Raw genomic sequence first — 27,839 nt, 5'->3', positions numbered from 1 at the left:
ATGTATCGTTTCTTTGCGAAACTGATATTTCTTTTCCCAGCAATCGTCGCCGCACAAGGTAATTTAAGATCGTCGTTAGTTTGTTTGGAGCAATGCAAAATGCAGTGTGGCCGACTGAACGCATATTGGCTTCACTGATATTATTCTTTTTTTTTTTTTTAGTTGTTAGAACCCTATAGAATTGTCTGCACGTAAATATCTCTGAGCGGAATAAAAGTCAGAATGTTTTATTTGTAATTTTTTTTTAATATATATAACTTTTACTGCATTACACATCGTTTTGCTTGGTCGTGGGCACTGACTACAAGTGCGGCAGCCAACTATTATAAGACCTCCCATAATAACCTGAGCGGCTCCACGCGCTGCTCACGATATCACTTTGTGAGCAGCGCGCGCGCGCTCAATTGGGGACAAGTTTATTCGTGAAGATATGAAATGTTGTCTATTTTTTTTTACTATACCCCAGTGCACTCGCACACAGCTGTTTTGCTCAAAAGCCTCTATTGAAATGTGAATTATGCCGAGGCTCGCTGATAATAAAAGGGTTTTATTTCTCCTTGATGCTTAACTAGAGCACACATTTTAATCACAAATGCAATTTCTTAAGTTCGTGAACTTGAGTGGGCCGCACTTTCTATGCTTGCGGCGTGGATTATTATTATTATTAATTTTTTTTTGTTGTTGGTGGTAAGGCTATCAGATGGGGGAGATAATGGGGTGAAGAAGTTTGGTGCGTGTGCTGCGGCCGGGGGTGGGGTGTGTGTGGGGGGGGGGGCGCACGGAGGGGCGGCTATTGTCCGTGTGGGAGAGTGAGCGGCGGGTGGGTGTGTGTGTGTGTAGGGTGGGGGCGCCGTCATTGTCGTCTGCCGGTGGTAAACAATGCCACGGAGGAGTGTTTTATGGCTCGTGCTGGACTCTGATTCCTTTTGTTCCCGCATCTGAGCCCAGCAGCTGTTGCGCGTACCCCGCAAGCGTGCTCCGCGGAAAGCCACGCACCCAGCGAGCGCTCCGCCTCCGCCGGTGTCCGCTCCACGCGGCTCCCCCCCCCCCCCCCCCCCCCCCAAAATCCCCCACGGACACACATAAGTCCATACCGGTGTGAAATCAATTCCAGCTCAGCTCATGCAAGCACGTGCATTAAAATGCCGGCATCCCCTTTTAATGATATTTCTTTTTTTTTTTTTTTTCTTCTTTTTCACACTGAAAATAAAAACTGTCCCTGATTCGTTCCTTGATTTCCTTTATTTAGTTTTTCCACATTTTTGCTCATCGTTTATTTTCACATTGTTGTTGTCCGTGACTGTGTGAAGGTACTGATGTTTATAATTCCCGCCACAGGTCTAAAATGCTCTGTACCTACTGAATCATGCCTACACGGAGGGAGGTGTGAAGCCACCTCCAACGGAAACGGAGAATGCAAGTAAGTACAATAATCATCATTATTATTATCATTAATTTGGTATTTTGCTCGTCCTAGTAGGCTACTGCATTATAGTATGCGTGCTCCTGGCTGAGGAGCAAGGAGTGGGGCCACATGTTCCTTTCCCATTCCAGCCTTTGAAAGAAACTTGTGCCCAGCAACCAGAGGCCCCAGAGTTTCCTCTATGCTGCAATGTGTCTGTGGCTCTTCAGGGGCCACGGGACTCTGTGCGCCTACACACACCCCCCTGCCCCCCCAGGAAAAAAGAATAGGGAAGAGAGAAGCCAAAAAAAAAGAGAGTCCCATTCCGGGTGCTGGAGAGGTGAGAGAGGGGTGGCGGGACAAAAGCCCTAGCCCCCGCCCCCCGCCCTCCCTCCACAGGGTTGTTAATGAATGCAAGACCCCTCCACCAGCAAAGTGAGAGGACGCGTCCAGCCCTAAATCTTGTTTTTCTGCTCTTTCATGGGGCGACAGCTGGGGCTCGCCCGCCGCCCTTCCGCCATTGTCCTGTAGTCAGAGTAATGCTGTGTGACTAATCTGAGTGGGGCTTCCCATAACGCCACCGCCACCACAAACACTACACACCCCCCGCCCCAACACACACACACACACACACACACACACACACACACACACACACACACACACACACACACACACACACACACACACACACACACACTCCAACTCCCAAATACCCCCCAAAAGGCCTTGTCTCTTGCTTTCTCAATGGACACCTCCCCACCCCCTGCTCCCTTGTGATCTCCATCAGAAGACAGATGGCTGTGAAAGGTAATTGGATTGGATGTTAAGGGAGTGAGATAAATTGTAATAAAGTGCAGAAATTTGAACGCAAACAACCAGGGGGAGAGAAGCCAGTTGAACAGGGTGCGCGCGATTTGTCGGGTTTCGAGGATCGCCGTGGAAAGTCTCAAGGCCCCCCCCTTGAGACTTTCCACGGCACCCGCCGGAGATATCTCTTTCATCTGTACGCAAGACGAGGTACACATGCGTGCTCTGAGCTTATGAAATGAGGACTTTGAGGGTTCCTGTAGGTTTGTCTTCATTCCACGAACAGACAGTTGTTCACAGGGAGATATTTCTTTGCCCGCACTCAATGTGAATTCAGGTTGTGTGTTTTTATTTTTTTTTACATATGGAAAGCAATCAAGGTGGCCCGGCCAACCCTAAGGGCATCTGGTTATGGAAACCGTTTCGTTCGCCTGTAGGGACAAGAGTGTGCTACTGAGAGACCCATGGCAACAATTCAATACCCCCACCGCCATTCCCCTGCACACACACACACACACACACACACACACACACACACACACACACACACACACACACACACACACACACTTCCAAACCGACACGTGCACGCACACAGTCTCTCTCTCTCTCACACACACGCGCGCACACACACACACACACGGCTCACACACTCCACAAAGCTGTCATTGTCCAATTAAATGCAGACATGGATAAGACCCCCCCCTCTCTCTCTCTCACACACACACACACTTGTCTATTCATTTATCTTTCATCCTCATTACGCCAAAGCCCATCCGTCATAACGTGGTTCAGCAGATTCACTATCGTTGCTCAGAGGTCAAAATGTAACATCTGTGCTTGGAGGCTTCCATAATGATCGAGCGCTTTTTTTTTTTTATTCAAAACTGTTTAATGATTGTGGAAATGTGTCTGCTGCTGCTGCAAAACCCCCCCCCCCCCCCCCCAAAAAAAAACAAAACCCAGAAGCCCAAGGTCATTTTCATAACCGCTAAGATAGTGGGTCTAGAAAATACAGAAAAAATACTTTCAAAGATGCAGACTATGGTTGGGTCTGGTTAAGATCTACAGTTGTCATCTCATTGTCGTGCAAAAGTAAACGGGAGGTGTATAGTTGCAGTGTCAAGGACTCGAATTGGTCACATGTGATGTGCAGGCGAATGCTGACATTGCGATATCGTGCCTTGCAGCACGTCATCTTCGGAGGTAACGAATGACAATCGGATATAAAATCTCTTGCAGTTCAGTTGGGGTTGCAGATGTCAGGCACTTCTTCATTTGACTAGAATCAGACGGTTTTGGTTTGTGGTAAAAGATAGATACACATGATGTCAAACGCATCCTCCTTGGGGATGTCTTCCAGCAATGCTTATGTGAAGTGAGACGCTCTGTGAAGGTCAGGGATTTCCTGTTTCCTGTCGTGTCCTTGTCTGCTTGGTTTGCGGCTGCCGGAAAGCACGATACCGAGTAGCTGTGTGTGTGAGTCAAATATAGATACCTATGAAGCGGTGATGAGGGCATGGAGGGTTATTGGCCTTCCACCTCTTGACTCCAGTGACTCTGCCTGTGCATGCCCATCGGAGATGCTCTGCTAAAATAAACTTTGTTTTGGTTTCGAGGTCACTGTTAATAATAAACATCTCAACCGTCTCGCTGGACTACTTAAAGTGTCCAAGACTCTAGGGAGACGCAAATAGCTTCAGGTCTGACCGCCGATAGAAAGCCAGTGGCGCGCTCACGTTCAGAATAGGATTATCGGCGACTTTGCGCGGGGATGTCTGGTATTGCTTCTTGGCGATAGTGAGCTCGGAACGACCCGGGAGACGTTCCTCCCTCCTCGGAGGAATTTCTGCTCTCGCCCGTCTTCTCGTAGGATTACCGGCGAGGGGGCCCTGTTGAAGATCAGCGCTCGCAGACTGTACTGTACTGTATCAGCGGCAGACAAGTGCATAGCTGAGTCAAGTGTGTATGCTGGTGTCAGCCTTTTATTGGGTTTTAAGCTCTGCGATCCGCCACTCCCCTGGTCGGGGCCATTCCCAGGATGCCAGACGCCCACTTATACAGAGTGAGAGGACTTGGAAGTGGGCGAGGGGGATCTTAACTTTAGGGAAAGCAATGTCTTTTTCCAATGGCTATAGTCTAGCTTGGATCAAAACATGGAGAGGGGCTTGGGATCAGAATTCAGTGCCTATAGATCCCCATAGAGAAGTGATCCCAGCTCTGCTGCTGGGACTCCAAAGATAAGGAATTGGTTTACATCGAATGCTGAAGCTCTACGTATTTTTGCGGTTCAATGGGAAGAGGGCCAATGGTGTATATATGGGCTTATAAGGGTCTATGTGCCGTATTATACGTTTCAAGGCTATGGGTGGAAACAGGGTTCCCACTCGTTTCTAGAGATCATTTTCCAGGACTTTTTACCAGGACATTTTCGGTAATGATCTCGCGGGTATGACAGACAGGGATCACACCATTCACTAATATGTGCCTCTCTGTGGAAGTCTGATTTAAAAGACGTGCAGCCTGTGGCTGTAACTTATCTATGAAATCATCTCTTACATGCTTAGAAATGATGACAAATGGATTGTAGAATAATGCGAGCACACCTGCAGACGTACAGCACTTCACTTCATTAGTATAGCCGAGTTAAAATTATGCTTTGGGCAACTCTCACCTCAGCTTTCTCTTTTCTCTTACTTTCTCTCCCGTCTCTTTCTCAAAAAAACAAAAATTGGGCTATGTAAAGAATAAAGAGCCAGAAAAAGGATCTGGCACCCGCCTTACTAAAAACAACAACAAAAAAACAGTAACATCAGTGTATACCCTCACATAAATTGGCCTAAATAAAACTGAATAACATCCAAATGTCCGCCGCCACAAATATTCATTTTTAAGTAATTTCAAAAACTGTGCAAATGCTGCATCATGGATATTCACCCTGCAAAGTGGTCAATATCAAACAAAGCAAATGTCACATTCAAATAAAACTGTTCCTCATTTAGTTCAGTGTAGTCTCTTGACACAATTAAGCGTGGCTATTTCAAATTTTGTTTATATGTACTGGACAAGCATTTACGATTTTTATACTTTGGACATTTACGTTCATCTCGCTCCGCTTATTTCAACAATAAATCAGATCGTATGAAGTAACTCAGTACTTGCGTAGCCTTTTCCCTAGATATTTACTTCCTCTTACTCAAGTCATAACATTTCCTGCCTTGTATTTATGCCGTTTCAATATTGGTATTATATTTTTAATTTTTATAGTATTTTATGTTGTTTCTTATGGAAAGCCCTTTGTGCTCCAAACTTTGCAAGTACTGTATAAATAAAAATGACATTATCATGATTAGCATTTATAACCTGAATCCTCTTTTTCTTATGAAGTATTAACCATTGCTGCCTGAACACCAAAAACACAAACAGTAGCCTACAATTTTGCCTACTGACAAATCTAGACTGAACTTTACATACCTCAACGTACGATTCAAAGTTAGAGCCGAGTTTGCAAGGATTATTAACTGCCACTGACTCTTATCAGTTTATCTCACCATACTTTGGCCCCTACTAGTAATATTAAGTGTTTTTAAACGCAAACTGTTAATAAGTGCATAGATAACTACTAATAAATGCATAATAAAGTATGTATACGTCTTAATAAAGCAACAAAAAAAGCTTAGTAAGCAATGACATAATAAGTAATTTAGTTAAACTCAATAAATGTGTTTGTAATGATATTATAGCATTTTTTAATAAACTCATTGTAAAGACTGCTAACAAACACTTTATAAATCTTTGTTAGGAGTCTATACAAACTGTTAACACGTTTCTTATAAGTGCTTATTAAAGCAAGTTGAGAAGAAAGCATGGAAAATCTATAAACCTAAAAAAAACTTGCAATTATCAGCCAGCAGTGACTGATATTGACACTTGAAGGATCATGTAACTTACATTATTCGGAGTTGCGGCCGCTTAAGTTGTAATGTCATGCAATCTGCACATGCTCCCATGTGATGTGACTTGGGGGTGCGTTCACAGCCTTTCCACGACATAACCGAGAGCAGCCTATTCCAAATGCTCCCGCCCATAAACTACCATTTGAACGTCGACAAAGCCCTTTCAGATGGCAACGCTTGTCCGTTTTTGAGGCAGCTCTGGCATCGATAGCCCAGTCGTTCGTTCTCGGCCGAAGGAAAATAGGAGAATGTTTAGACATTAGACGTTTTCTCTCATTTCCCCATGTGTTTTCCGTGACTGGAAAATCGGTCAACTGTTTTCCAGGTTTTTCCAGGGCGCGTGGGAACCCTGAGAAAGGTTGCGTGTGTGTGTGTGTGTGTGTGTGTGTACGGGACATTCATGTCTCTCCACTATTTTCAGTGATTACATTATACATTCTGAAGAACATTCTGTTCTTCTGTCATTAATGTCCCACAGCATATCTATCTTTTTTCGAGAGACATCATATTTATCCTGCAAATCGGTCCCTGACAAGTCATACTAACTATCTGATCACCCTGGTATTAGCAGTATATGATAAAAAAAACAAAAAATCAAAAAACAGCTTTGGTAATTGATGTAGCCCCAATGTTGTTGGCTATGTTACCTCTCCTTTTAAACAATTATCAATGTGTCTACACAGGGCAGTTAAACGGCTATCCACTTGATCTCTCTATCCTGGCTCCCTTCTTGTGAGCTTTTCATCACTAAGAGGAACAGCGGTGGATTTGGTTTGGTCATTAAGAACGGTGTATTACTTTACACACATTGATCAAGGGCTGATGATGTCCGTTTGCTTGTTTGTTCCAGCAGAGCCGCTGTGTGTCATAATCCCGGTGTGAATAACAGATGGGGACCCCAGAGGTCCGAGCTTTGGCAAATGATAGGAGCCAAAGGAACATTGGTTAACCAGACCAAGATAATGATAAGGAGAGGATGATGATGAGAAGGGGAGGGGGGTGGGGGGCGGGGTTTGCGGTGATTATGGTGGTGGAGATATACACACATGCAAACAGAGTCACACACCCACCCACACACACACACACACACACACACACACTCAGCAACTGTATCTACCTTCATCTGCATAACATCTTCCGCAGCGGTGGCATTTCCCCGCCGCAGTGAGAGTGGATCGGCTTTGTGTCGGAGGCTAAAGTCATCCCCGGAGCGGCAGATGGCGGATCAGTCTCAGCGGGGACAGAAAGAGAGGAGGGGTGGGCGAGAAGAGGGGAAGGGGGCAATTCCTCGCGTCACAAAAGTGTTTCGGGTCAGAGGTCGGGGAAGCATCTGCTCCGGCCTCGGGCGACAATTCAGCGCAGGGACCTGTTGTCAGGGTGTATTACTGTGCTTTTCAGCAGTCGCTGGATCTTTATCAGAGTTGACTGACTTTCAGGACAAAGGGGATCTATTACAGTTTGTTATCGTGGGGCGATATCACACACAAACAGACAGATAAACATAAACATACCCAACGCCGTCAGCTGTACATTTGATCTTTATTCGAGATATGGTTGGAAGTAAATCAACCGAAAAGGACTTTTTTTTTTTTACACAAGAAGGTAAAGCAGGGAGACATCAAAGCCACTCTGGTTTTCTCACAATCTTTCAGCCATTTGCAACCGTCTGGGCTCCCTGCGGGGAAGACGGGGCCGACTTTGTCTCACCCGGCTCCGATTGAACCAGGAAGTTTACAACAGAGAGAGCAAACGTTACGAGTTGTGTAAAAAAAACCCCCAAAAAAACGCCAAGACAAATGTGGAACTTGGAAATAAAATTAACATATGAATTCAGGTCAGGGTAGGACAGACAGGTAGAAAATGGGGAAGGAGAGAATGGATTGTTTTGAGGGGGAAACCGCAAAAAGGCGGCAGGCAGGTAAGGGGGAGACGAGCCGGGGGCGGGCGTGGGTGCTTTCGAGAGACAGAAGCCGCAACAGCTGACTTAACATGCGTTCCTCATGTCCCTAGAGAGGAGGTTAGCTTGTCAGCACCCCCATCAGACACAGGGACAGAGAGGAGAGTGAGCGGCCGAGGGATGTCGGGAAAAAAGGGGGGAGCCGAGAAGGGAGGGAGAAGAAGGGGGAGGAGTTCTGTCCCACAGCTGCCTTCATTAACATGCACACCTGCTCCCTGCAGAGCTTCTAGGAGGCCAACAGATGTCTCGCACACAGACACACAAATTACCTATATATGTTTATATATAAAATATAACCTGTTTTCACTGAGACAAATTCGATTTTAGATTCTCATGAAAAAGCCCAAGTATAGACCCTAGTACAAGAATGTAATATAGTGTAATAATCTTACACCATGCATATACAACATAGAGACTTGGTCGCTACACATAATTTCAACGTTCCAGGGAATCATAAGTATTTCTATCTGCTTAATTTCATATAATCACCCAGTTTGAACTAAGTCACTGTAGCAGTTTTTGTTTTTGGTGTTAGTCCGGAGGGAAGCCCTCTGGAGCTTAGGGGGCCACAATGTAGAGCTTCATGTTTGAGCAGCCAGGACTGCCGTGGTCCTCTTGATCTCCCCGGTCATGTGTGATGAGTGTGGACAGCCCAGGGGGGCAGAAGGTAGCTGGGAACGGGGCTGCCGTGGCCCGGTTATTTTTGTGGCATTTGCGGTCCCAGCAGAGTGTGCTTTCAAAGTTGTGAGAGAGTCTGATCCGGAGAGACGTTCTACAACAACAGCCCTGCACTGACGCGCCCCCTGCGATCGGAGTGCGCCGGGCGGGAAACAGCCACCGCCCCCTCCCCTCTCCCCCGCCTCTCGTCTGTTTGCCACAATAATTACCTCCGCGGTTAATCAAGGTAACTGGATAAATCACGTTTAATAGTGGGAGAGGCGAGGCCAAACCGGTTCAACTTGAAGTGGAGTGATGGATATTTTTTCATCTAAATCATATGATATCCATCCACCCTCTCTCTATCCCTAGGTGCCCCCCGGACTATGTGGGCAGTCGGTGCCAGTACCCCAGCCCCTGCAGCCCTTCACCCTGCCGCAACGGTGGCGAGTGCCGCGCCGTTTCCCACGGCAACACATTCGACTTCCGCTGTGTGTGCAGACTGGGTTTCACCGACCGACTGTGCCTGACCCCCACCAACCACGCCTGCATGAGCTCCCCGTGTCGTAATGGAGGGACGTGTGACCTCATCACCCTCACCGCTTTCCGATGCCGCTGTCCACCTGGGTGGTCGGGTAGGTTGCGAGCGTGCATATTAGGTCGATTCCAGATGACGCGAGATCTGAAGGATTTTTACAAGAGTGCATTTTATCTAAAAGGAATAATGATTCCATTTCTCTGCCGCTGTCCCTTTTTCTTTAAGGTAAAACGTGCCAGCTTGCAAATCCGTGCGCTTCAAACCCCTGCGCCAATGGAGGGCAGTGCTCGGCCTATGACTCCAACTACGTTTGTACCTGCCCGGCCGCCTTCCACGGTCAGACCTGCAAGCAAGACGTCAACGAGTGCGGCCAGACCCCTTCTCCGTGCCGCAACGGTGGTGTTTGTGTCAACGAGGTGGGCTCGTACCATTGCCGCTGCCCTCATGACTATACAGGCCCGCATTGTGAGACCCCATATATGCCGTGCAGCCCGTCACCATGTCAGAACGGGGCCACCTGTGTCCAGAAGGGAGATACGTTCTATGAATGCAGCTGTTTGTCAGGTAACAATCCTCAATAATCCTTGAAAACCTCATACAGATTTCTATGAACAAATGCATTATGTGCAAGGAACCCATTATGCCGTGGGCACTCTAGACGACTTTCAAAGTCATCAGATCGCTGTACTGTTCACACTACACAACCAACGTTCTGTCTTGTGATCGGAAATCTTGCAGTCTTGCGGCGAGTCTGTCGGGTCTCCAAACTACGTTTTGTCACGAAAGCACACGCAAGAGGTGACACCGTGAATGGAGAAAAACGGAATAAAAGCAGGATATAAATAAGAAGTATTGAAATTATTTAAATATTTAAGAATATTTAAAGAAATGTATTTTAAAAAAAGCGTAGAGATGAAAAGTAAAATAGGTGTGCACCTATAAAACCTGTCAGCGAGTGGAAAATCAGGCCAGAATCACGTAGTTGGAACATTAGGGGGATGGAGCACTCGATGGGTTCCCTCTTTCTGTTGCTATCTGCCGAAAGGATGTGGCAACTCAAACAGAACAGAACAGAATTTTCTATCAATCCAAATACTAACAAGTCATTTTCTCGATATTTGGTCACTTATCCGGTCTTTCCGCTGCTTGTTTTTGCTGACCTATTATATGTGTTATGTGTTTATCAGCAGGCTATTGAGATATGAGGCTTTGTCACAGACATTCTGTCGTATGTTAAAGTTTAACGCGTGCTGTGCGACTGTCGTGGGTGTCCAAGCTGGAATGCAGACACCTGCCAAGCTGGGGGATGGTAGTTAATCAGACAGTGATGCCTGTTAAACATCCACAGCAAGTCATTGGTGTTAGGAGGGGGGACACACTGCAATAGCAATCTGCAGAGCCTTTAAAGCGGGCAGAAGGGGAATATTCAAAACTTATCTTTTACACAGAAGTATCATAATAATCAGTCAGACCGTGGCCTATAAGTCCAATATCATTCGTTTCGCTTTTCTTTGTTACTCACAACATTTTCAACGAATCCTCACTCTGTTCCTTTCCCCTGCTCCACCCATAAGGCTTCGCAGGTCAAAGCTGTGAGCATAACATCGATGACTGCTCGGGCCACAACTGTCAGAATGGAGGGCTCTGCGTGGATGGGGTGAACACATACAACTGCCAGTGCCCGCCTCATTACACAGGTGAACTACGAGCTATTGTTGAACCATCTCAGGCTTTATAAAACTAGAAACAAAAATGATGGAAAATGCTCCTCATGTGTAAAATCCATTTTTTTAAAGCATGTCATAACTCTTTGTCGACTTTGTTTAGGCCAGTACTGCACGGAGAATGTGGACGAGTGCGAGCTGATGCCCAACGCGTGTCAGAACGGGGGCACGTGCCACGATACCCACGGCAGTTTCCACTGTGTCTGCGTCAACGGCTGGACGGGGGACGACTGCAGCGAGAACATCGACGACTGCGCCAGCGCCGCCTGCTATCACGGCGCCACCTGCCACGACCGCGTGGCCTCCTTCTTCTGCGAGTGTCCACATGGACGCACAGGTGCGCAGCCCTTTGGGCCTGTTTTTTATTTTTTTTTCAGCTACGACGACGCGCGCGCCACGGGGGAAAGACTTGAGAGATTGAACTGAAGAGTTTTGCTGTGACTTTCTCAGGTCTCTTATGCCACCTGGATGACGCCTGCATCAGCAACCCGTGTCAAAAGGGCTCCAACTGTGACACCAACCCGGTCAACGGCAAGGCAATCTGCACCTGTCCTCCCGGCTACACAGGCTCGGCTTGCAACCTTGACATTGATGAATGCTCCTTGGGTAAGCATTTCATTAATATTGGACACAACCGATATTATATATTTTTATATATATATATGTATATATATGTATATATATATATATATTTTTTTTTTAATGTAGCTCCCTCTATGAAATTGGACTGAGGAATGTAACCCGTGTTTACTTGATTGTCTCAGGCGCCAACCCTTGTGAACACGGTGGCCGCTGCCTGAACACCAAAGGTTCATTCCAGTGCAAGTGCCTTCAAGGATACGAAGGTCCTCGCTGCGAGATGGACGTCAACGAGTGCATGTCTAATCCCTGCCATAACGACGCCACCTGCCTCGATCAGATCGGAGGATTTCATTGTATTTGCATGCCGGGTAAGGACATGCAAGTGGAGAGGAAAGAGCGAGAATGGACAAAACTGTTTTGCAAAGATCGAACCAGGTGGCAGTTGTGTAACGTCCGGCCATTATTGGAAGATATTGGTTTGAACCAATTTCCAGTGACAAAAAAATGAAAATAAAACCGGAAGGTGCTCATATCTGTTCTTTTGGATATCAGGCTATGAAGGCGTGTTCTGCCACGTCAACACGGACGAGTGTGCCAGCATGCCATGCCTCAACAATGGCAAGTGCATTGACAAGATCAACTCCTTCCACTGTGACTGCCTCAAAGGTAAGCTCACTGAACAAAACAAAGGGGGAAAAATGTTTTGGTTCTGTAATATTGTATAACAGAATATTTATTTAACAACAAGGAAAAAAAAAAGCGTATCTGACATGTCTGTCAATGAGTATGTCTGGTTTATGGAAGAAATGTGCATGATTTTCTCTCTCGTGGTTTAGGGTATGCCCCAATGGAGCTGCGGTATCATTAGCATATTAGGCGGGCGATGAAGTTTGTCTAAGGGCTTAAAGGCTGAAATGGGGGGGCAGGAACAGGGGTATGGGCAATGAGTGATGGGGGTGGGGGCAATTGTGTTGTGGTTTCAAAGAGAAGTTTCCCCGCCTGGGCAGCAGTGAGCCCGTGCGGTGGGGGGTGGGGGTGGTGAAGGCGGGAGTTGGAATAGTTCATTATGACCCTCTGTGCCCTCACGAGGAAACAGTGAATACGTGTTCATTCCAACACAGAGCTCCGTGTTAGCTGTAGATGAGGTGTTTTTAATCTCAATTGATGCAAAATGCGCAAGCTGATTTTTTTTCCTGACTATGTTTGTCATTTGACTTGGAATTCTTATGCTTTTCTTACCAGGTTTTGCAGGCAGTTTGTGTCAGGTAGACATTGATGAATGTGCCAGCACGCCCTGCAAGAATGGAGCCAAATGTACCGATGGTCCCAACAAGTACACCTGTGAATGCACAGCTGGTACGTAGAACTTCATTTTTCATTGTATTTGCAGACTCTATAACACTATTTAGATTGTACTTGAAGCTCGGCCAAGTGTGAGCGGCAGGGACACAGAACTTGATCTTGCACGGGGTTCTTCTTTCCAATGCAGGTTACACAGGGCAGCACTGCGAGACCGACATCAACGAGTGCTACTCGGACCCCTGTCACTACGGCACCTGTAAGGACGGACTGGCCTCCTTCACCTGCTACTGCCGCCCCGGCTACACCGGCCGGCTGTGCGAGACCAATATCAACGAATGTGCGAGCCAGCCCTGCAAGAACAGGGGCACCTGCCAGGACAGGGAGAACACATACATCTGCGCTTGTCCCAAGGGTACAGCAGGTGAGGCAGATGCACCCACGTGTACACGAAACCACCCTTCTTTACATGCTGTTGTTATATACAGTTGAATAAAATTGTATTTATATTTCCATATAATTCTTTCCCGTGCGACCCAGGTTTCAACTGCGAAGTGAACCTGGATGACTGTAAAAGTAATCCCTGTGACTACGGGAAATGCATCGACAGGATCAACGGCTACGAGTGCCAGTGCGAGCCCGGCTACACAGGTGAGTTGGACGTTGGGCGCGCAGGTGGTGTGGATACAGTCCCCTGAGCTTGGGGAAGGGGTGAAGGGGACAGCTGGCTGGTGGGCTGTAGAACAATGGTGTCAGATTGCATGTGGGATATAGGAAGCACAGAAAAGAACCCAAATTTTCTCTCTCTCTCTCTCTCTCTCTCCCACACACACACACACACACACACAAAACACAAACACACACACAAAAACACAAACACACACACAAAGACAAAGCCAGTAACTGTGTTCGTGATTTGAAAAGGCTCCAGAACATGTGTGTAAATTGATATTTTAAAAGGTTTGAGATCTGAACAACAGGTCTTAAATTCCTGCCACATACACATTATGACTGACTTTTATTACTGAGTTTTAGTGACGATGGAAAATGAAGTAGAGTGTAGTTAGTATCTAACCTAACCGTAGGTGTTGTCGCCGCCCGGTCTGCCGTTTCCCTTTTCCCATACGGATCTCCTTACATGGCCCAGCGAGCTGGTTCTGACTGGCTGCAGTCTGGAAGATTAGGTTAAAAAGGGGGCAGGGAGGAACAAGTGTGTGTTGCCCCCCTCCCCGTCTTTTTGTCCCGGCGTCACTGAGTGTGGAGGGCATTTCAGGGTTTAGACACTGAGGGACAGAGGACTATTGTAATTGCAGAGTAGGCAGTTGGAACCGCCCCTTTCTGATTGATGAAGGGTCGGGGGGAGGGGCAAGCGAGCCGGGGGAACAGAGGGGGGTTAATTGTTACTCGGCCGTGTGTGAAATAAGGTCTGGCCTTCTGTCCCCGTAAACAGCCCTCCGTGAGGTTGAGTTTCCCTTTGTGCGGGAAGTGTGTGTGTGTGTGTGTGTGTATGTGTGTGTGTGTGTGTGTGTGTGTGTGTGTGTGTGTGTGTGTGTGTGTGTGTGTGTGTGTGTGTGTGCGTGAAGGGGGCACCCCTACACAGTTTTCAGTATCATGGCATTCATTCAAAGTTAGGTAAAGAACATTTCTCCATGTGTACAGTAGACAAATCTCCCATCACACCTGAAAGCTGCTCGCGAAGGGTTCTACGATCCCGCAACTCGTAATAAACTGTTAGTCTATGATAAACTTTATAAGCAAGTACCACTGTGAATATTCATTCAAGTCCGTAGACGGTTCCGACAACGTGTCGCCTTTATCTTCCAGGGGTGATGTGCAACATCAACATCGACGACTGCGCCATCAACCCTTGCCACAACGGCGGCACGTGCGTCGATGGGGTCAGCAGCTTCACGTGTCTGTGTCCGGAGGGCTACAACGACGCCACCTGCTTGTCCCAGGTGGACGAGTGCGACAGCAACCCCTGCATCCACGGCCACTGCCGCGACCTCATCAACGGGTGAGAAACTTTATCCGTGGCCCTGTCGCGCAAAGACGGCAACATTTGACACTTGCAGCACAATTGACCTTGCCGCTGATCTCTTATTTCATTTGCGGTGAAGCTACAAATGTTTCTGCGATCCTGGCTGGAGTGGCCCCAACTGCGACATAAACAACAACGAGTGCGAGTCCAACCCCTGCGTGAACCGAGGCGTCTGCAAGGACATGATCAGTGGATACCATTGCACGTGTCGAGCCGGCTTCAGTGGTATGTTCGAACCGCCGCTTAATGTCTGTTGTGTTATTTTCTATATTGCTTTGTGTGTGCTGTTTGCTATCAGTGTCAAAACCCTAACCAGGGTCTGTTCTCCCTCCCTCATGCTGGCACCGCAGGACCGAACTGCCAAACCAACATCAACGAGTGTGCCTCCAACCCCTGCCTCAACCAGGGCACCTGCATCGACGACGTGGCTGGATACAAGTGCAACTGCTTACTGCCCTACACCGGTGTGGAACTGAGCTCCTTCACTCTCGCACTGTTTTCGAAAGATCCGGGGTTAAATTTAGTGCAACTGCTGACTCGGGAATTTATGCCAGACCCACGTACTCCTCCCCCTCGGTAGATTAGAAAGCATCAGATGTGGTCATGTCTATATGGAAAGATACGCCTGTCTGCCGCGCAGGGATGACGGCAGCATGCCACAGTTGGTAATTGCAGGCTGGGAACCGCCATCTCCGGGTCCCATTTGCTGCACAGCCATGTCCTGTTTCCTCTCTGTTATCAAACAAAAGCAGGAAACAGGAAAGCACTTCCTGCTTGGCCTGGTTGTCGTGGAAACGGATAAGGAAGTGCAATGGAAAAATGTTCAAAGATTTGGTTTTGGTCACTTTTTGTTGTCTCCATCTGCAACCATTGAAGGGGACTGGACAGATAGGATGATGCGGCATCGTATTTCTGTACTCACTAATTCACGTGCATTAGAGGTGACTGAACCATATTTGCAGCTAATGATCCTGATATGACAGCAACTTATATTGGTCTCATATTTGTTTCACCTCAGGTGAGAACTGTGAGACGCTCCTCGCCCCCTGCGGCTCTCGACCCTGTAAAAATGGAGGAATTTGTAAGGAAGCGGAAGACTACCAGAGCTTCTCCTGCATCTGCCCTGAAGGATGGCAAGGTACTATCTATCTATCTATCTATCTATCTATCTATCTATCTATCTATCTATCTATCTATCTATCTATCTATCTATCTATCTATCTATCTATCTATCTATCTATCTATCTATCTATCTACTTTGACTGCATTATGTCTGTATTAACTGTTTATTCCTTTTCTCTGTATTTTAAGGTCAAACCTGTGAGATCGATATCAATGAATGTGTGAAGAGCCCATGCCATAATGGCGCCACCTGCCTCAACACCGTTGGCAGCTACAGATGCAAGTGCCTACCAGGTTACACAGGCCAGAAGTGTGAGACGGACATCGATGACTGCAAACCAAGTACGTGGCAAATCTGCTTTTACCGTCAGCTCTGATTTCTGTCGATCGCTGCGAGCATCTGTTCTGTTCCGCTGTCTGATCCCCGTCTCCGCTCAATTTCAGACCCCTGCAGTAACGGGGGTCTGTGCAGGGACGGCGTCGACAGCTTTGTGTGCACTTGCCTGCCGGGCTTCAGAGGCAGCAGGTGTGAGGAGGACATAAACGAGTGCGAAAGTAACCCCTGTAGGAACGGTGCAAACTGCACCGACTGTGTCAATAGCTACACATGCACCTGCCCACCTGGCTTTAATGGCATCAACTGTGAGATCAACACCAACGACTGCACCGAGAGGTTAGATTTATTATTATTTCAGCATAAAATTATTTTATTATTATATTTATTATAATTATTATAACTGTTATAATAATAATAATAATAATATTATTATTATTATTATTATTATTATTATTATTATTATTATTATTATTATTATTGTTGTTGTTTTATAATTTACATGTTTTACTCCTTTATTTCAGCTCCTGCTTCAATGGTGGCACCTGTGTAGATGGCATTAACGCCATCACATGCTTGTGTCTCCCTGGTTTCACCGGAAGCTACTGCCAATATGATATCAATGAGTGTGACTCCAAACCGTGCCTTAATGGAGGCACGTGCCTGGACAGCTATGGGACCTACAAGTGCACCTGTCCCCATGGCTACATCGGGGTTAACTGTCAGGTAGGGACCAAAAGTGACCTATAGCATGGCCTAATGTTATGATGTGTCATTTACAACTCTGTACCGTGCTTTCCCCAAAGGATAGAAGTGTTATGAAGTGAAGTGTTAGTGTTATCTCGTCTTAAATATGTATTTGTTCCACTGTAGAACCTTGTGCGTTGGTGTGACTCGTCCCCCTGTAAGAACGGAGGCTCCTGCTGGCAGCAGGGGGCGTCTTATACCTGCCAGTGTCAGACTGGTTGGACAGGCCTCTACTGTGACATCCCCAGTGTATCCTGTGAGGTCGCGGCAAAACAGCAAGGTAGAGTATAGCTCATTGTAACTGATGAAATATTTGCAATTTAGATGCATATAGATGTGAATATAAAATGATGTGATCAAGGCGAGGCTTTTTAACAGTTACCTCCTTCGTGTTTTCAGGTCTGGAAGTCGCTCGTCTGTGTAGGAACTCAGGCCAGTGTTTGGATGCGGGAAACACTCACTACTGCCGCTGTCAGGCTGGCTACACAGGGAGCTACTGCCAGGAGCAGGTGGACGAGTGCTCCCCAAATCCCTGTCAGAACGGTGCCTCTTGTACCGATTACTTAGGAGGCTACAGCTGTGAGGTGGGAATAACAAAATCTTATACGTTATCTATGAACAAACTAAACAGGATCGCCTTGGGCATTTATTTGAATCGAAATGGCGCTCCTTTTCTCTCCATTAGTGCCTGCCAGGCTACCATGGGGTTAACTGCTCCAAAGAAATTAACGAATGCCAGTCCCAGCCCTGCCAGAATGGAGGAACCTGCATTGACCTTATCAACACGTACAAGTGCTCATGTCCCAGGGGAACCCAAGGTATGTGCGCGCACACACACGCACACGCACACACACACACACACACACACACACACACGCATACACAAAAAAACATCCAGCGGTATCAGAAAAGCAATCTACATTCTCACACCCTCTACCCTCCGCAGGTGTTCACTGTGAGATCAACCTCGATGACTGCAACCCCGCCACCGACCCGCCCACCAATGAGCCGAAGTGTTTCAACAACGGCAAATGTGTGGACCGCATCGGCGGCTACCAGTGTGTGTGCCCGGCGGGCTACGTGGGGGAGCGCTGCGAGGGCGACGTCAACGAGTGTCTGTCCGATCCCTGCGATCCCAGGGGTTCCTACAACTGCATTCAGCTCACCAACAGCTACCGCTGCGAGTGCCGCACGGGCTATACAGGTACAGATCCAAATCTGGAGAAACATCCAAATTCCCCTATATGCTCCTTCGGTTAGTTTATCTGACCCTCATCGTGCTGCTTTTACCGTTTTTCAGGACAGCGTTGCGACAAGGTGTTTGACGGCTGTAAGGGCAGACCCTGCAGGAATGGGGGAAGCTGCGCCGTTGCCAGCAACACTCCTCATGGTTTCATCTGCAAATGTCCTCCAGTGAGTAGAGCATTAATTACTCAAGTTATGCTTACCCCTGAATATACAATATAAACTTATTTCCTTTGCCTTCTTCAACCACATATTTAAGCAATATCACTTTGGTAGCAGTGTTGTTATACTGCATATCCACATGACAGTGTTAAGGTTGTATACCACAAATACCACAACATTATATATTATATATACTGTATATATATATACTGTATGTATATATACTGTATGTATATATATATATACTGTGTGTGTATATATATATATATATACTGTATATATAATGTATATATATATATAAAATAATATATATATAAAACATTTATAAACAAGTATCTTTATCAAGTAATGGTTATTGTCAGACAAAAGATCTTTGTCCACCAACAAAACCAGTCGGGTTTTTTTAATACTGCAGAGCAACACATGGTTTCCTCACTGTAGTCTATAGTCGAGCAGTAAAAATAGAATATTGCCCCAGCGCATACTGTGGAATTCCTGGAACTCTTGTCCAATGAAATGATTTAACAACATCTAGCTGTTTTATGAAGTAATATAATGCTTTTAACAACCGGTGTCTTTGTTTCTTCAATCAGGGCTTCACTGGATCGTCTTGTGAGTATGACTCTCACTCCTGCGGCAGTCTGAACTGCATGAATGGCGGTACGTGTGTGTCGGGTCACCTAAGTCCACGCTGCCTGTGCACGGCAGCCTTCACGGGGCCGGAGTGCCAGACCCCCACCGACAGTCCCTGCAACTCCAACCCCTGCTACAATGGCGGCACGTGCCAGATCACCCCAGAGGCCCCGTTCTTCCACTGTAGCTGCCCCAGCAATTTCAATGGTCTGCTCTGCCATATTCTGGACTACTCCTTTGCCGGCGGGTTTGGCCGCGACATCACCCCGCCTCCAGAAGTGGAGGTGAGCTGCGAGATCCAGCAGTGTGACGAGTGGGCGGGGAACCACATCTGTGACACGTTGTGCAACAACCACGCCTGCGGCTGGGACGGAGGAGATTGCTCGCTCAACTTTGACGACCCGTGGCAAAACTGCTCCGCGGCTCTGCAGTGCTGGCGCTACTTTAATGATGGGAAGTGTGATGAGCAGTGCAACAGCCCGGGGTGTCTCTACGATGGCTTTGACTGCCAGGGACAGGAGGGACAGTGCAAGTGAGTGTCAGAATTGCCATTTATAGAATACTTCATCGTTATTGATCTCATGTGTATTGTTTGAATCTTTGTAACCAAATGGGGGATTTGTGTGAGCTGGAATTTCAATCACAATATTAACCAAATTAATTTTGTCTGCCCAGCCCTCTGTATGACCAGTACTGTAAGGACCACTACGCTGACGGACACTGCGACCAGGGCTGCAACAATGCGGAGTGCGAATGGGATGGCCTGGACTGCGCCAACAACATGCCTGAGAAGCTGGCAGATGGACATTTAGTACTGGTTGTCCATATACCCCCAGAACAACTGAAGAACGGCTCTTCATCCTTCCTCAGAGAACTCAGCAGTGTTCTTCACACCAACGTGGTGTTCCGTCGAGATGCCAAAGGAGAACCAATGATCTTTCCCTACTATGGCAGTGAGCAGGAACTGGCCAAGCACAATGTGAAGCGCTCCACGGAAGGATGGCCTGAGTGGGCGGCAATGCCAGCGAATGTTTTAGGTCAAGTGAAGGAAAGCGTATCTGCCATGATCAACTCACGGAGGCGCAGAGAGCTGGACCCCATGCAGGTTAAAGGGTAAGCACCACATTGGATATACTATATGCAGTATATCTCCTACTAACCTGCTTATCCTGTATCCGTAATGCTTTCATAGACCGTCTCAATGCATCAGCCTTCCCCAAATATAGACCAAACTTATTTCTTAAAAGGGAAAACTAATATATTTTGGAGTTTAGATTTTTTGAAACTGCGTATATGCGTCATATGTTGGCACATGTAGTGCACTTGGGGTATTGATTTCTGTAAGCATTTAATTTTTAAAACAGTATGTCAAAATGCCATTCATGCTCCCCATATTGAAAGGAACCATATGTATATTTGGGCAATGATGTGCTCACTTACCAGGTCTTTTGGAGTACACCATGGCTGTGACCGACTATATTAAAAAAGTCATCCATCAATGGTCCCAATGCAACACGGTTTTTTATATTAACCTGTTGCTGCATCTCTTTCAGGTCTGTGGTGTACTTGGAGATTGACAACCGTCAGTGTTATCAGCAGTCCACTGACTGTTTCCAAAGTGCAACAGATGTAGCTGCCTTCCTTGGAGCGCTGGCCTCCAGTGGGAATCTCAATGTTCCATACATAGAGGCTGTCACCAGTAAGTAATCCAGTTCCAGCGGTTTCTATTGGTTTTTTTTTCTTAACCTGTATTATGTGTCTCTGACCAAGGTGTGTTTGATTGGCGATGTCTTTATAGGTGTGAGGCCTCCTCCTAGCAATTCAGAGCTCTACCCCATGTATGTGGTGTTCCTGGGTTTGGCCGCTTTGGGATTCATCTGCCTTGGCGTCTTAGTGTCACGCAAACGGCGGCGGGAGCACGGGCATCTCTGGATTCCTGAGGGATTTAAAGTGTCTGAGCCCAGCAAAAAGAAACGCCGGGAGCCTGTTGGTGAGGACTCTGTTGGACTGAAGTAAGTGGCACACACACGGCGTTGGTGGGTTTTGATACGTATTGGTTGATGTGTTGGTTATGGTGGATCTAAATATGACCTCCTTTTTTCGATCAGGCCGATGAAAATCTCTGACATCAATCTCATGGATGACAATCAGAATGAATGGGGTGACGAGGACCCAGACTCCAGCCGTTTTAGGGTAAGCAACACCACTTTTGATCCAACATATATGTAAATCCTCATTAGCTCATGTGTGATGTTTCAGCGTGATAACCGCAAAATGGGGTCTGTTATTCAAAATAATGCTTTTGTTCATTTTTCAGTATGAGGAGCAGGCCATGTTGGACTTGAGTGACCACACTGACCACAGGAAGTGGACTCAACAGCACCTGGATGCCGCAGACTTGCGTATTCCCTCCATTGCCCCTACTCCTCCTCAAGGAGAGATAGAAAACGACTGCATGGACGTCAATGTCAGAGGACCTGGTGAGTACAACTTTTAGGTTATTGAAGTAACAATTTGTAGTAAATCCCCAAGTATTCCTTCCTGTGAGAGACACCAGTTATATATTAGAAGTTACTCAGGAGCCAGGGGTGCATCCCTCTCTCTCTTCTTCTTCCAGATGGTTTCACCCCCCTGATGATCGCCTCCTGTAGTGGCGGAGGACTGGAGACCGGCCAGAGCGAAGAAGAAGAGGATCCCTCTGCGGAAATTATATCGGATTTTATTTATCAGGGGGCAAACCTCCACAACCAGACTGACCGCACGGGTGAAACGGCGCTGCACTTAGCCGCTCGCTACGCCCGCTCTGACGCCGCCAAACGTCTTCTGGAGTCCAGCGCGGACGCTAATGTTCAAGATAATATGGGCCGCACCCCGCTCCACGCTGCCGTGGCTGCTGACGCACAGGGAGTTTTCCAGGTGCGTTATTCCGCAAGAACAGTTCCATTGGTGTTTGTGTTTTCTGTTTGAGAGCAACCGATATCTTATGTGTTTGGTGTGTTAATTCAATATATTCATCGATTTTTACAGATTTTAATACGAAACCGTGCCACTGATCTTGATGCCCGCATGCAAGATGGAACAACGCCACTCATTCTAGCTGCCCGATTGGCTGTAGAAGGCATGGCGGAGGAGCTAATTAACTGCCACGCCGATGCCAACGCCATTGATGATTCTGGTATGTTGATGATCTGGATCATTGCAAGAGACCACAGAATCGCCTCAGGCACAAGAAGTTGTGGAATTCAATTTGTGGCTGTGTTATTCATCATGCCCGTCCTGCTCTGCTCCTTTAACAGGAAAATCGGCTCTTCACTGGGCAGCAGCTGTGAACAATGTGGAAGCAGCGGTTGTGTTGTTGAAGAACGGTGCCAACAAAGACATGCAAAATAACAAGGTGAGGAGTGGTTATCAAAGTGACTAGGCTTAACCATAACTATTTACCTTGTTATTTTTACATGTGTATATTCAACATTTACATTTTGGTTTTCTCCTTTCCTTCTGCAGGAAGAGACCCCGCTGTTTTTGGCCGCCCGAGAAGGCAGCTTTGAGACAGCCAAGGTGTTGTTGGAGCACTTTGCCAATCGTGAGATCACTGACCATCTGGACCAGCTGCCCAGAGACATAGCCCAAGAGCGAATGCACCATGACATTGTCCGCCTGCTGGATGAATACAACTTGGTTAGGAGTCCAGGGCTCCATACTGTGCCCATGAGTTCTGCCAGTCTCTCTCCGCCTCTCTGCTCCCCCAACAGCTACCTTGGTAACCTCAAGCCCGCTCACTCCATCAAAAAGGTTCGCAAGCTCAGCTCTGGTGGCAAAGGAGGCAAAGATGGAGGAAAAGAGATCAGAATAAAAAAGAAGAAGTCTCCCGATGGAAAGGGGAGCCTGCTGGACACCTCAGGCGTCCTCTCACCGGTTGATTCAATTGAGTCCCCCCATGGCTACCTGTCTGATGTGGCTTCCCCTCCCATGACCTCACCTTTCCAGCAGTCCCCTATGTCTATCAATCTTTTGCAGGGCAATGGAGACTCCCATATGATGAGCATGAGTAAGGGCAAGGATATAAACAACATGTCCTTTGACCCTAACCCACCCCTTCTCTCCCACCTCTCTGTATCCAGCCCCGGCAGTCAAGGTACAGCATCTGTAAGTGGTACTGGGGGCCGAGGAAGCCAATGTGATTGGATCTCCAGAATGCACCCAGGTGTTGGACAGCAGGGAAGCTTAAACCAGAGTCCAGCAATATCCCACAGCATTATAGGTCCTCTCCACAGTATACCCACTGCCACTCTGTCCCACATCATGGGCTACCAGGGTCTGCAGACGAGTCACATCGGCGCGCCTCACATGATGCAGCAACAGGCTCATTCTCGACAGCTCCAGCACCAAAACTCCAACACAACCACAGCCGGGCAGCGCATTAACCAGAGTTTTCTCAGCATGGAGTTGAATGGGTCGGATATGCAGCAAAACAACGCCTCAAGTCGCTCCATGCAAATTCACACCATCATGCCCCAGGAGACCCAAATCCTCGGTACACAGTTCCTCACCCCTCCTTCTCAGCACAGCTACTCTGGCCCCATGGACAACACACCTAAACATCAGCTGCAGGTGCCCGACCATCCCTTTCTAACACCGTCCCCCGGTTCCCCCGACCAATGGTCCAGCTCGTCTCCACATTCCAATATATCTGATTGGTCAGAGGGCATCTCTAGTCCTCCAACAAGTATTCATTCTCAGATGAACCTCATCCCGGACCAGTTTAAGTAGAGACATTGGTTGGAAATGGACACCACAGACTTCTGAGCTAAGATTATACAAAGGACACTAGTGACATACATGTTTTAAAGAGTGAAGATTCTCCTGTTCTATTCATTTTTATACTAACAGCAAGAACATTTAGTAATTTTGTATTTATTTATATTTTTTGACATGGAGTATAGAGAAAATGCTTTTATATTTATGCTTTTGTTATTTTTTATTTGTACGAAAAGATAAGGACCTGACTGGGTGTATATCAGAAAGAGATGTTCAAACACTGGGTATTTATTGGTGTTTTGTGTCGTTATATTCACTGGAGATTTTTAATTTGGGAGTGCATTGTCTGCATTATGTTTGTACTAAGTTTGTTTTTCAACATTTGTAGGTGGATGTTTAAAGTGTCAGTATTAATTGATTAGTTGTGAACCGTGTTTTTCGAGCTGAAGCAGGTTATGCTACTGAACTACAGTTCACTACGTCTTAACTGAGTCTGTTAGATGATACATGGTGTAATATATGTTTAAAATTATGGCATTCCCACCGTCACTATTTATAATATCCTTTTCTAACCCTTTCTGTATTGGCTGAAAGGAAATTATAGCATGAGACAGAGGGCAACCAGGTTGTTCTCACTTATATTGGAGATTTGGGACCAGAAAAATACTATCAGAGAAAATTATCTGTATATTAGCTCCCCAGGCTGTTATGCTCTATAATAGTCTACACAGGTGTTCACACCAATATGCAATTTCCAATAATTAACAAACCAAAAACGGGCTGCGCATTTCTTTCTCTATATCCCAAAATGAATGGTCATGATTAGCGCTGTCATAATCCTGACATTTTATCCGACGATTAATTCTCATATTAACTAAATGTCACATGTTGCATTGTTATATGTTCTATTATAAGCTCATAATAATGTAAGCATACATGTTTACCTACTGCATAAAGGCCACCATAAACATTTGGGGAGACTGCTCAGTTGGTTGAACCCAACGGAACGGAAACACTCCTCGTTCACATTTTATTTATTGCAACATTTCTGATATTAATTTAGTCAGCTCAAATAATTGCTATCAGGTGATTATGTCCCTATTTTGACAGCACTAGCCGTGTTCACCCTTATCACTTAGTATAACTGGAACTGTGGCTATGGTGAAGAGATTTCATATTTAATGTTTATGGCAGTTTACATCAAGTGCTAGTGTAAATTTGTTTTTTCCCAAGACAAACGTTGTATTTTCTCAAGATGTTCTGTGTAAGTTCCCCCTAGACGGAGGACATGTTGTACAGTATGTGTGTGAGATAAATGGAGGTTCTTCATGTGAATGGCATCACCTGCACTTTGTGACGAGTGCGGAGGGACGGTGTCTATATGTCATGTTTTATAAACTAATTCAGAGATAAAGAGAAGTGTTTAAATGCAAGATGTTATTCACAAATGATGTTCATGCAAAGTTGTAGTTTGCAAAAGAAAGTATTTTCCGGTTTCGCAATGCTTTGTATGAAAAATGAATCTTCATTTCAATAAAGGGCACTGTAAACCTAAAATGGGCAACGGAAAGTATGTTGTTTTTTTACTCATGTTGTTTTTTTCAGACAATAAAATCTAATAACAATGCTCATTAGAGTTCCCTGTACAAATGTAATCTAGTAATATACGGGACTGCCCATTGTTCCAACGGCCCATTATTCCAAAACCCAATATTCCAATAAATATCGGGTTAGAGATGGTTAATATATAAGTTCATATATAAGGTTAGAGATGGTTAAGTTTAGATATAAGGTTAGAGATGATTATGTTTAGATATAAAGGTTAAGAGTTGGTTAATTTTAGATATAAGGTTGGAGATGGTTTAGTTTAGATATAAAGGTTAAGAGATGGTTAAGTTCAGCTATAGGGGTGAGAGATGGTTAAGCTTAGATATAAGGTTGGAGATGGTTAAGTTTATATATAAGGGTAGAGATGGTTAAGTTTAGATATAAGGTTAGAGATGATTATGTTTAGATATAAAGGTTAAGAGACGGTTAAGTTTAGATAATAAGGTTTAGCGATGGTTAGGTTTAGGGTCAAAGGTAAGGGGTAGTAATAATAATAGCTTTATTTATACAGCACCTTTAAAAACAGTTTACAAAATGCTTTGACGGATAAAATAAATGCACAGATGAATTTAAAAGGCAAAGGAACATTAATAAACAGGAATTTCATTTATTAATTAGAGATGGCGATTAAGACGGCTAGGGCACCGTCCCTGACCCTTGGGACTATTGGGGTTTTCGGAATAATGGGCCATCAACAATGGCACGGCACGGTAATAATATAAAGGATAAAACAAACACGAGCCATCTTGCAACCGTTTTTTTTCTGCCCCATGGATTCTCGTGTTATACCAAATGCATGTATGCATGTAACTACCCAATTGATGGCTCCAATTTTGTGTGTAAGAGTAAGAGACGAATTTAAAGAGCATCCCCGGGCCCCTTCATCTGAAAGTCCTATGGAAGGTGAAGTTGCACGGTGGCAGTGTGACACAGCGTCCCCAAGTGGCGAAAGAAGGCACAACATGCATTTAAAATCATGGCCACCTTGTTTCCTTAACTTCTTTCGACTGCCCTCTCATTATCTTTTTTAACGTAATTCACTTCCTCTCGCCAATTTTTTTTTTTTAATGTGCACCCCTGGAGTTCTTTTATACTAATATGAATAAAAGCGTTTCAAAATGTTGCAGTTTTCAATTTAGTTCTGGGACTTGCAGTGTAATCCATCGTTTTATGGATTACCACTTTAAAGAACGGTGTCTGTGCCTGGAACCCTGTTTATAGTTGAGCAACTTTTGAACCTCAGCTCGAAGAGAACAAACATTGCGCTCAAATCGGTTACATCATATATAATATATATAATTCTAAAATAAGCACATTAAAAAAATCACTTATAAAATTATTTTTATACCCCAGAAAGGACTAAGATAGCTTCATTATGTAGTGCCCTAACACAGGGAACACAATTTGAATCCTGACAAAGAAAAAAGGTTGAAGTCATGATCGTCAAAGTGGATTTAGGGCCAGTTTAAAGTTGATATGACTAATCTGTTTTCACAACTCACCATTCGACACAAATCATTTCAGAAATTCATAGACAAGTAGGAGAAAAGCATGAAGCTATTCATAACACGACATAACACCACTGCAAAGAGCTTTTGGTTCACAACGACTTTTATCAACAAATTTAAAATAAAATACTAAACCAGGCACAGTTTGTACAAGATTAAACTATTTAAATACAGAAACACAAGTCACAGAAAAAAAACAGAAATAAAAAGCACAAAGTTGAAATACCCCAATAATATACATATATCAAAATAGTTTATCTATGGCACATTATGACATGTCACAATCTGTTTAAAGGGCACCTTTAAACAAGGTCACCTCGTAGTGTAAAAATACTGTCTAAACTAATATGATGAATGTTTCACAACAGAAAATATGATCAAGAGGGGAAAAATGTACTTCTATGCAAGACTTCTACACCACTGAAGCGCTATTTCAATGGTTCAGCTACAAAAGCTACAAACTGCTAAATACGCTTCTTATAAAGTCAATATCGAATAGTATTTGAATTATGTTATGTATTGTTAAAGTTTTTGAGGATGGATGGTTATTTGGTTAGATTATAGTTCATCTCCAAATTGTGAAAAAAAATAAAAATAAATAAATAAATAACATTACAGAAGAACACTAACCTCTATGAAGACACACTGGGGTTGTTCAAATGGCTTTATTCGTGGACCAGAATAATGGGCCCTTGCCCTGAGCATCACTGCTGCCCATCTGCATTTAATACCACGTGTGTCAGTGGTTGAGGTGGG

At 45.5% G+C, this 27,839-nt stretch overlaps 1 protein-coding gene across 1 annotated transcript; it reads left to right on the top strand.

Annotated features, from left to right (window-relative positions):
• notch1a (notch receptor 1a) lies at positions 1 to 25,501 on the top strand (the record flags this gene model as incomplete). Its single annotated transcript, XM_080018457.1, has 34 exons — positions 1 to 58; positions 1,339 to 1,420; positions 9,155 to 9,417; positions 9,546 to 9,884; positions 10,895 to 11,017; positions 11,148 to 11,381; positions 11,495 to 11,650; positions 11,809 to 11,994; positions 12,179 to 12,292; positions 12,869 to 12,982; positions 13,116 to 13,349; positions 13,466 to 13,576; positions 14,750 to 14,942; positions 15,046 to 15,191; positions 15,317 to 15,430; positions 15,985 to 16,104; positions 16,278 to 16,430; positions 16,533 to 16,761; positions 16,947 to 17,148; positions 17,296 to 17,449; positions 17,569 to 17,753; positions 17,855 to 17,987; positions 18,116 to 18,373; positions 18,470 to 18,582; positions 19,170 to 19,741; positions 19,885 to 20,322; positions 20,763 to 20,908; positions 21,008 to 21,221; positions 21,318 to 21,402; positions 21,527 to 21,689; positions 21,827 to 22,125; positions 22,237 to 22,384; positions 22,506 to 22,603; positions 22,714 to 25,501. 34 exons carry the CDS (start codon positions 1 to 3, stop codon positions 23,977 to 23,979), a joined length of 7,443 nt encoding a protein of 2,480 aa, XP_079874583.1. The 3' UTR covers positions 23,980 to 25,501.
• Positions 25,502 to 27,839: the final 2,338 nt, after the last annotated feature.

This window comes from Zeus faber (genome assembly GCF_960531495.2).
Source record: "Zeus faber genome assembly, chromosome: 17".
In the NCBI taxonomy this organism is placed as follows: domain Eukaryota; kingdom Metazoa; phylum Chordata; class Actinopteri; order Zeiformes; family Zeidae; genus Zeus; species Zeus faber.
This window is presented reverse-complemented; position numbering and strand designations above follow the sequence as displayed.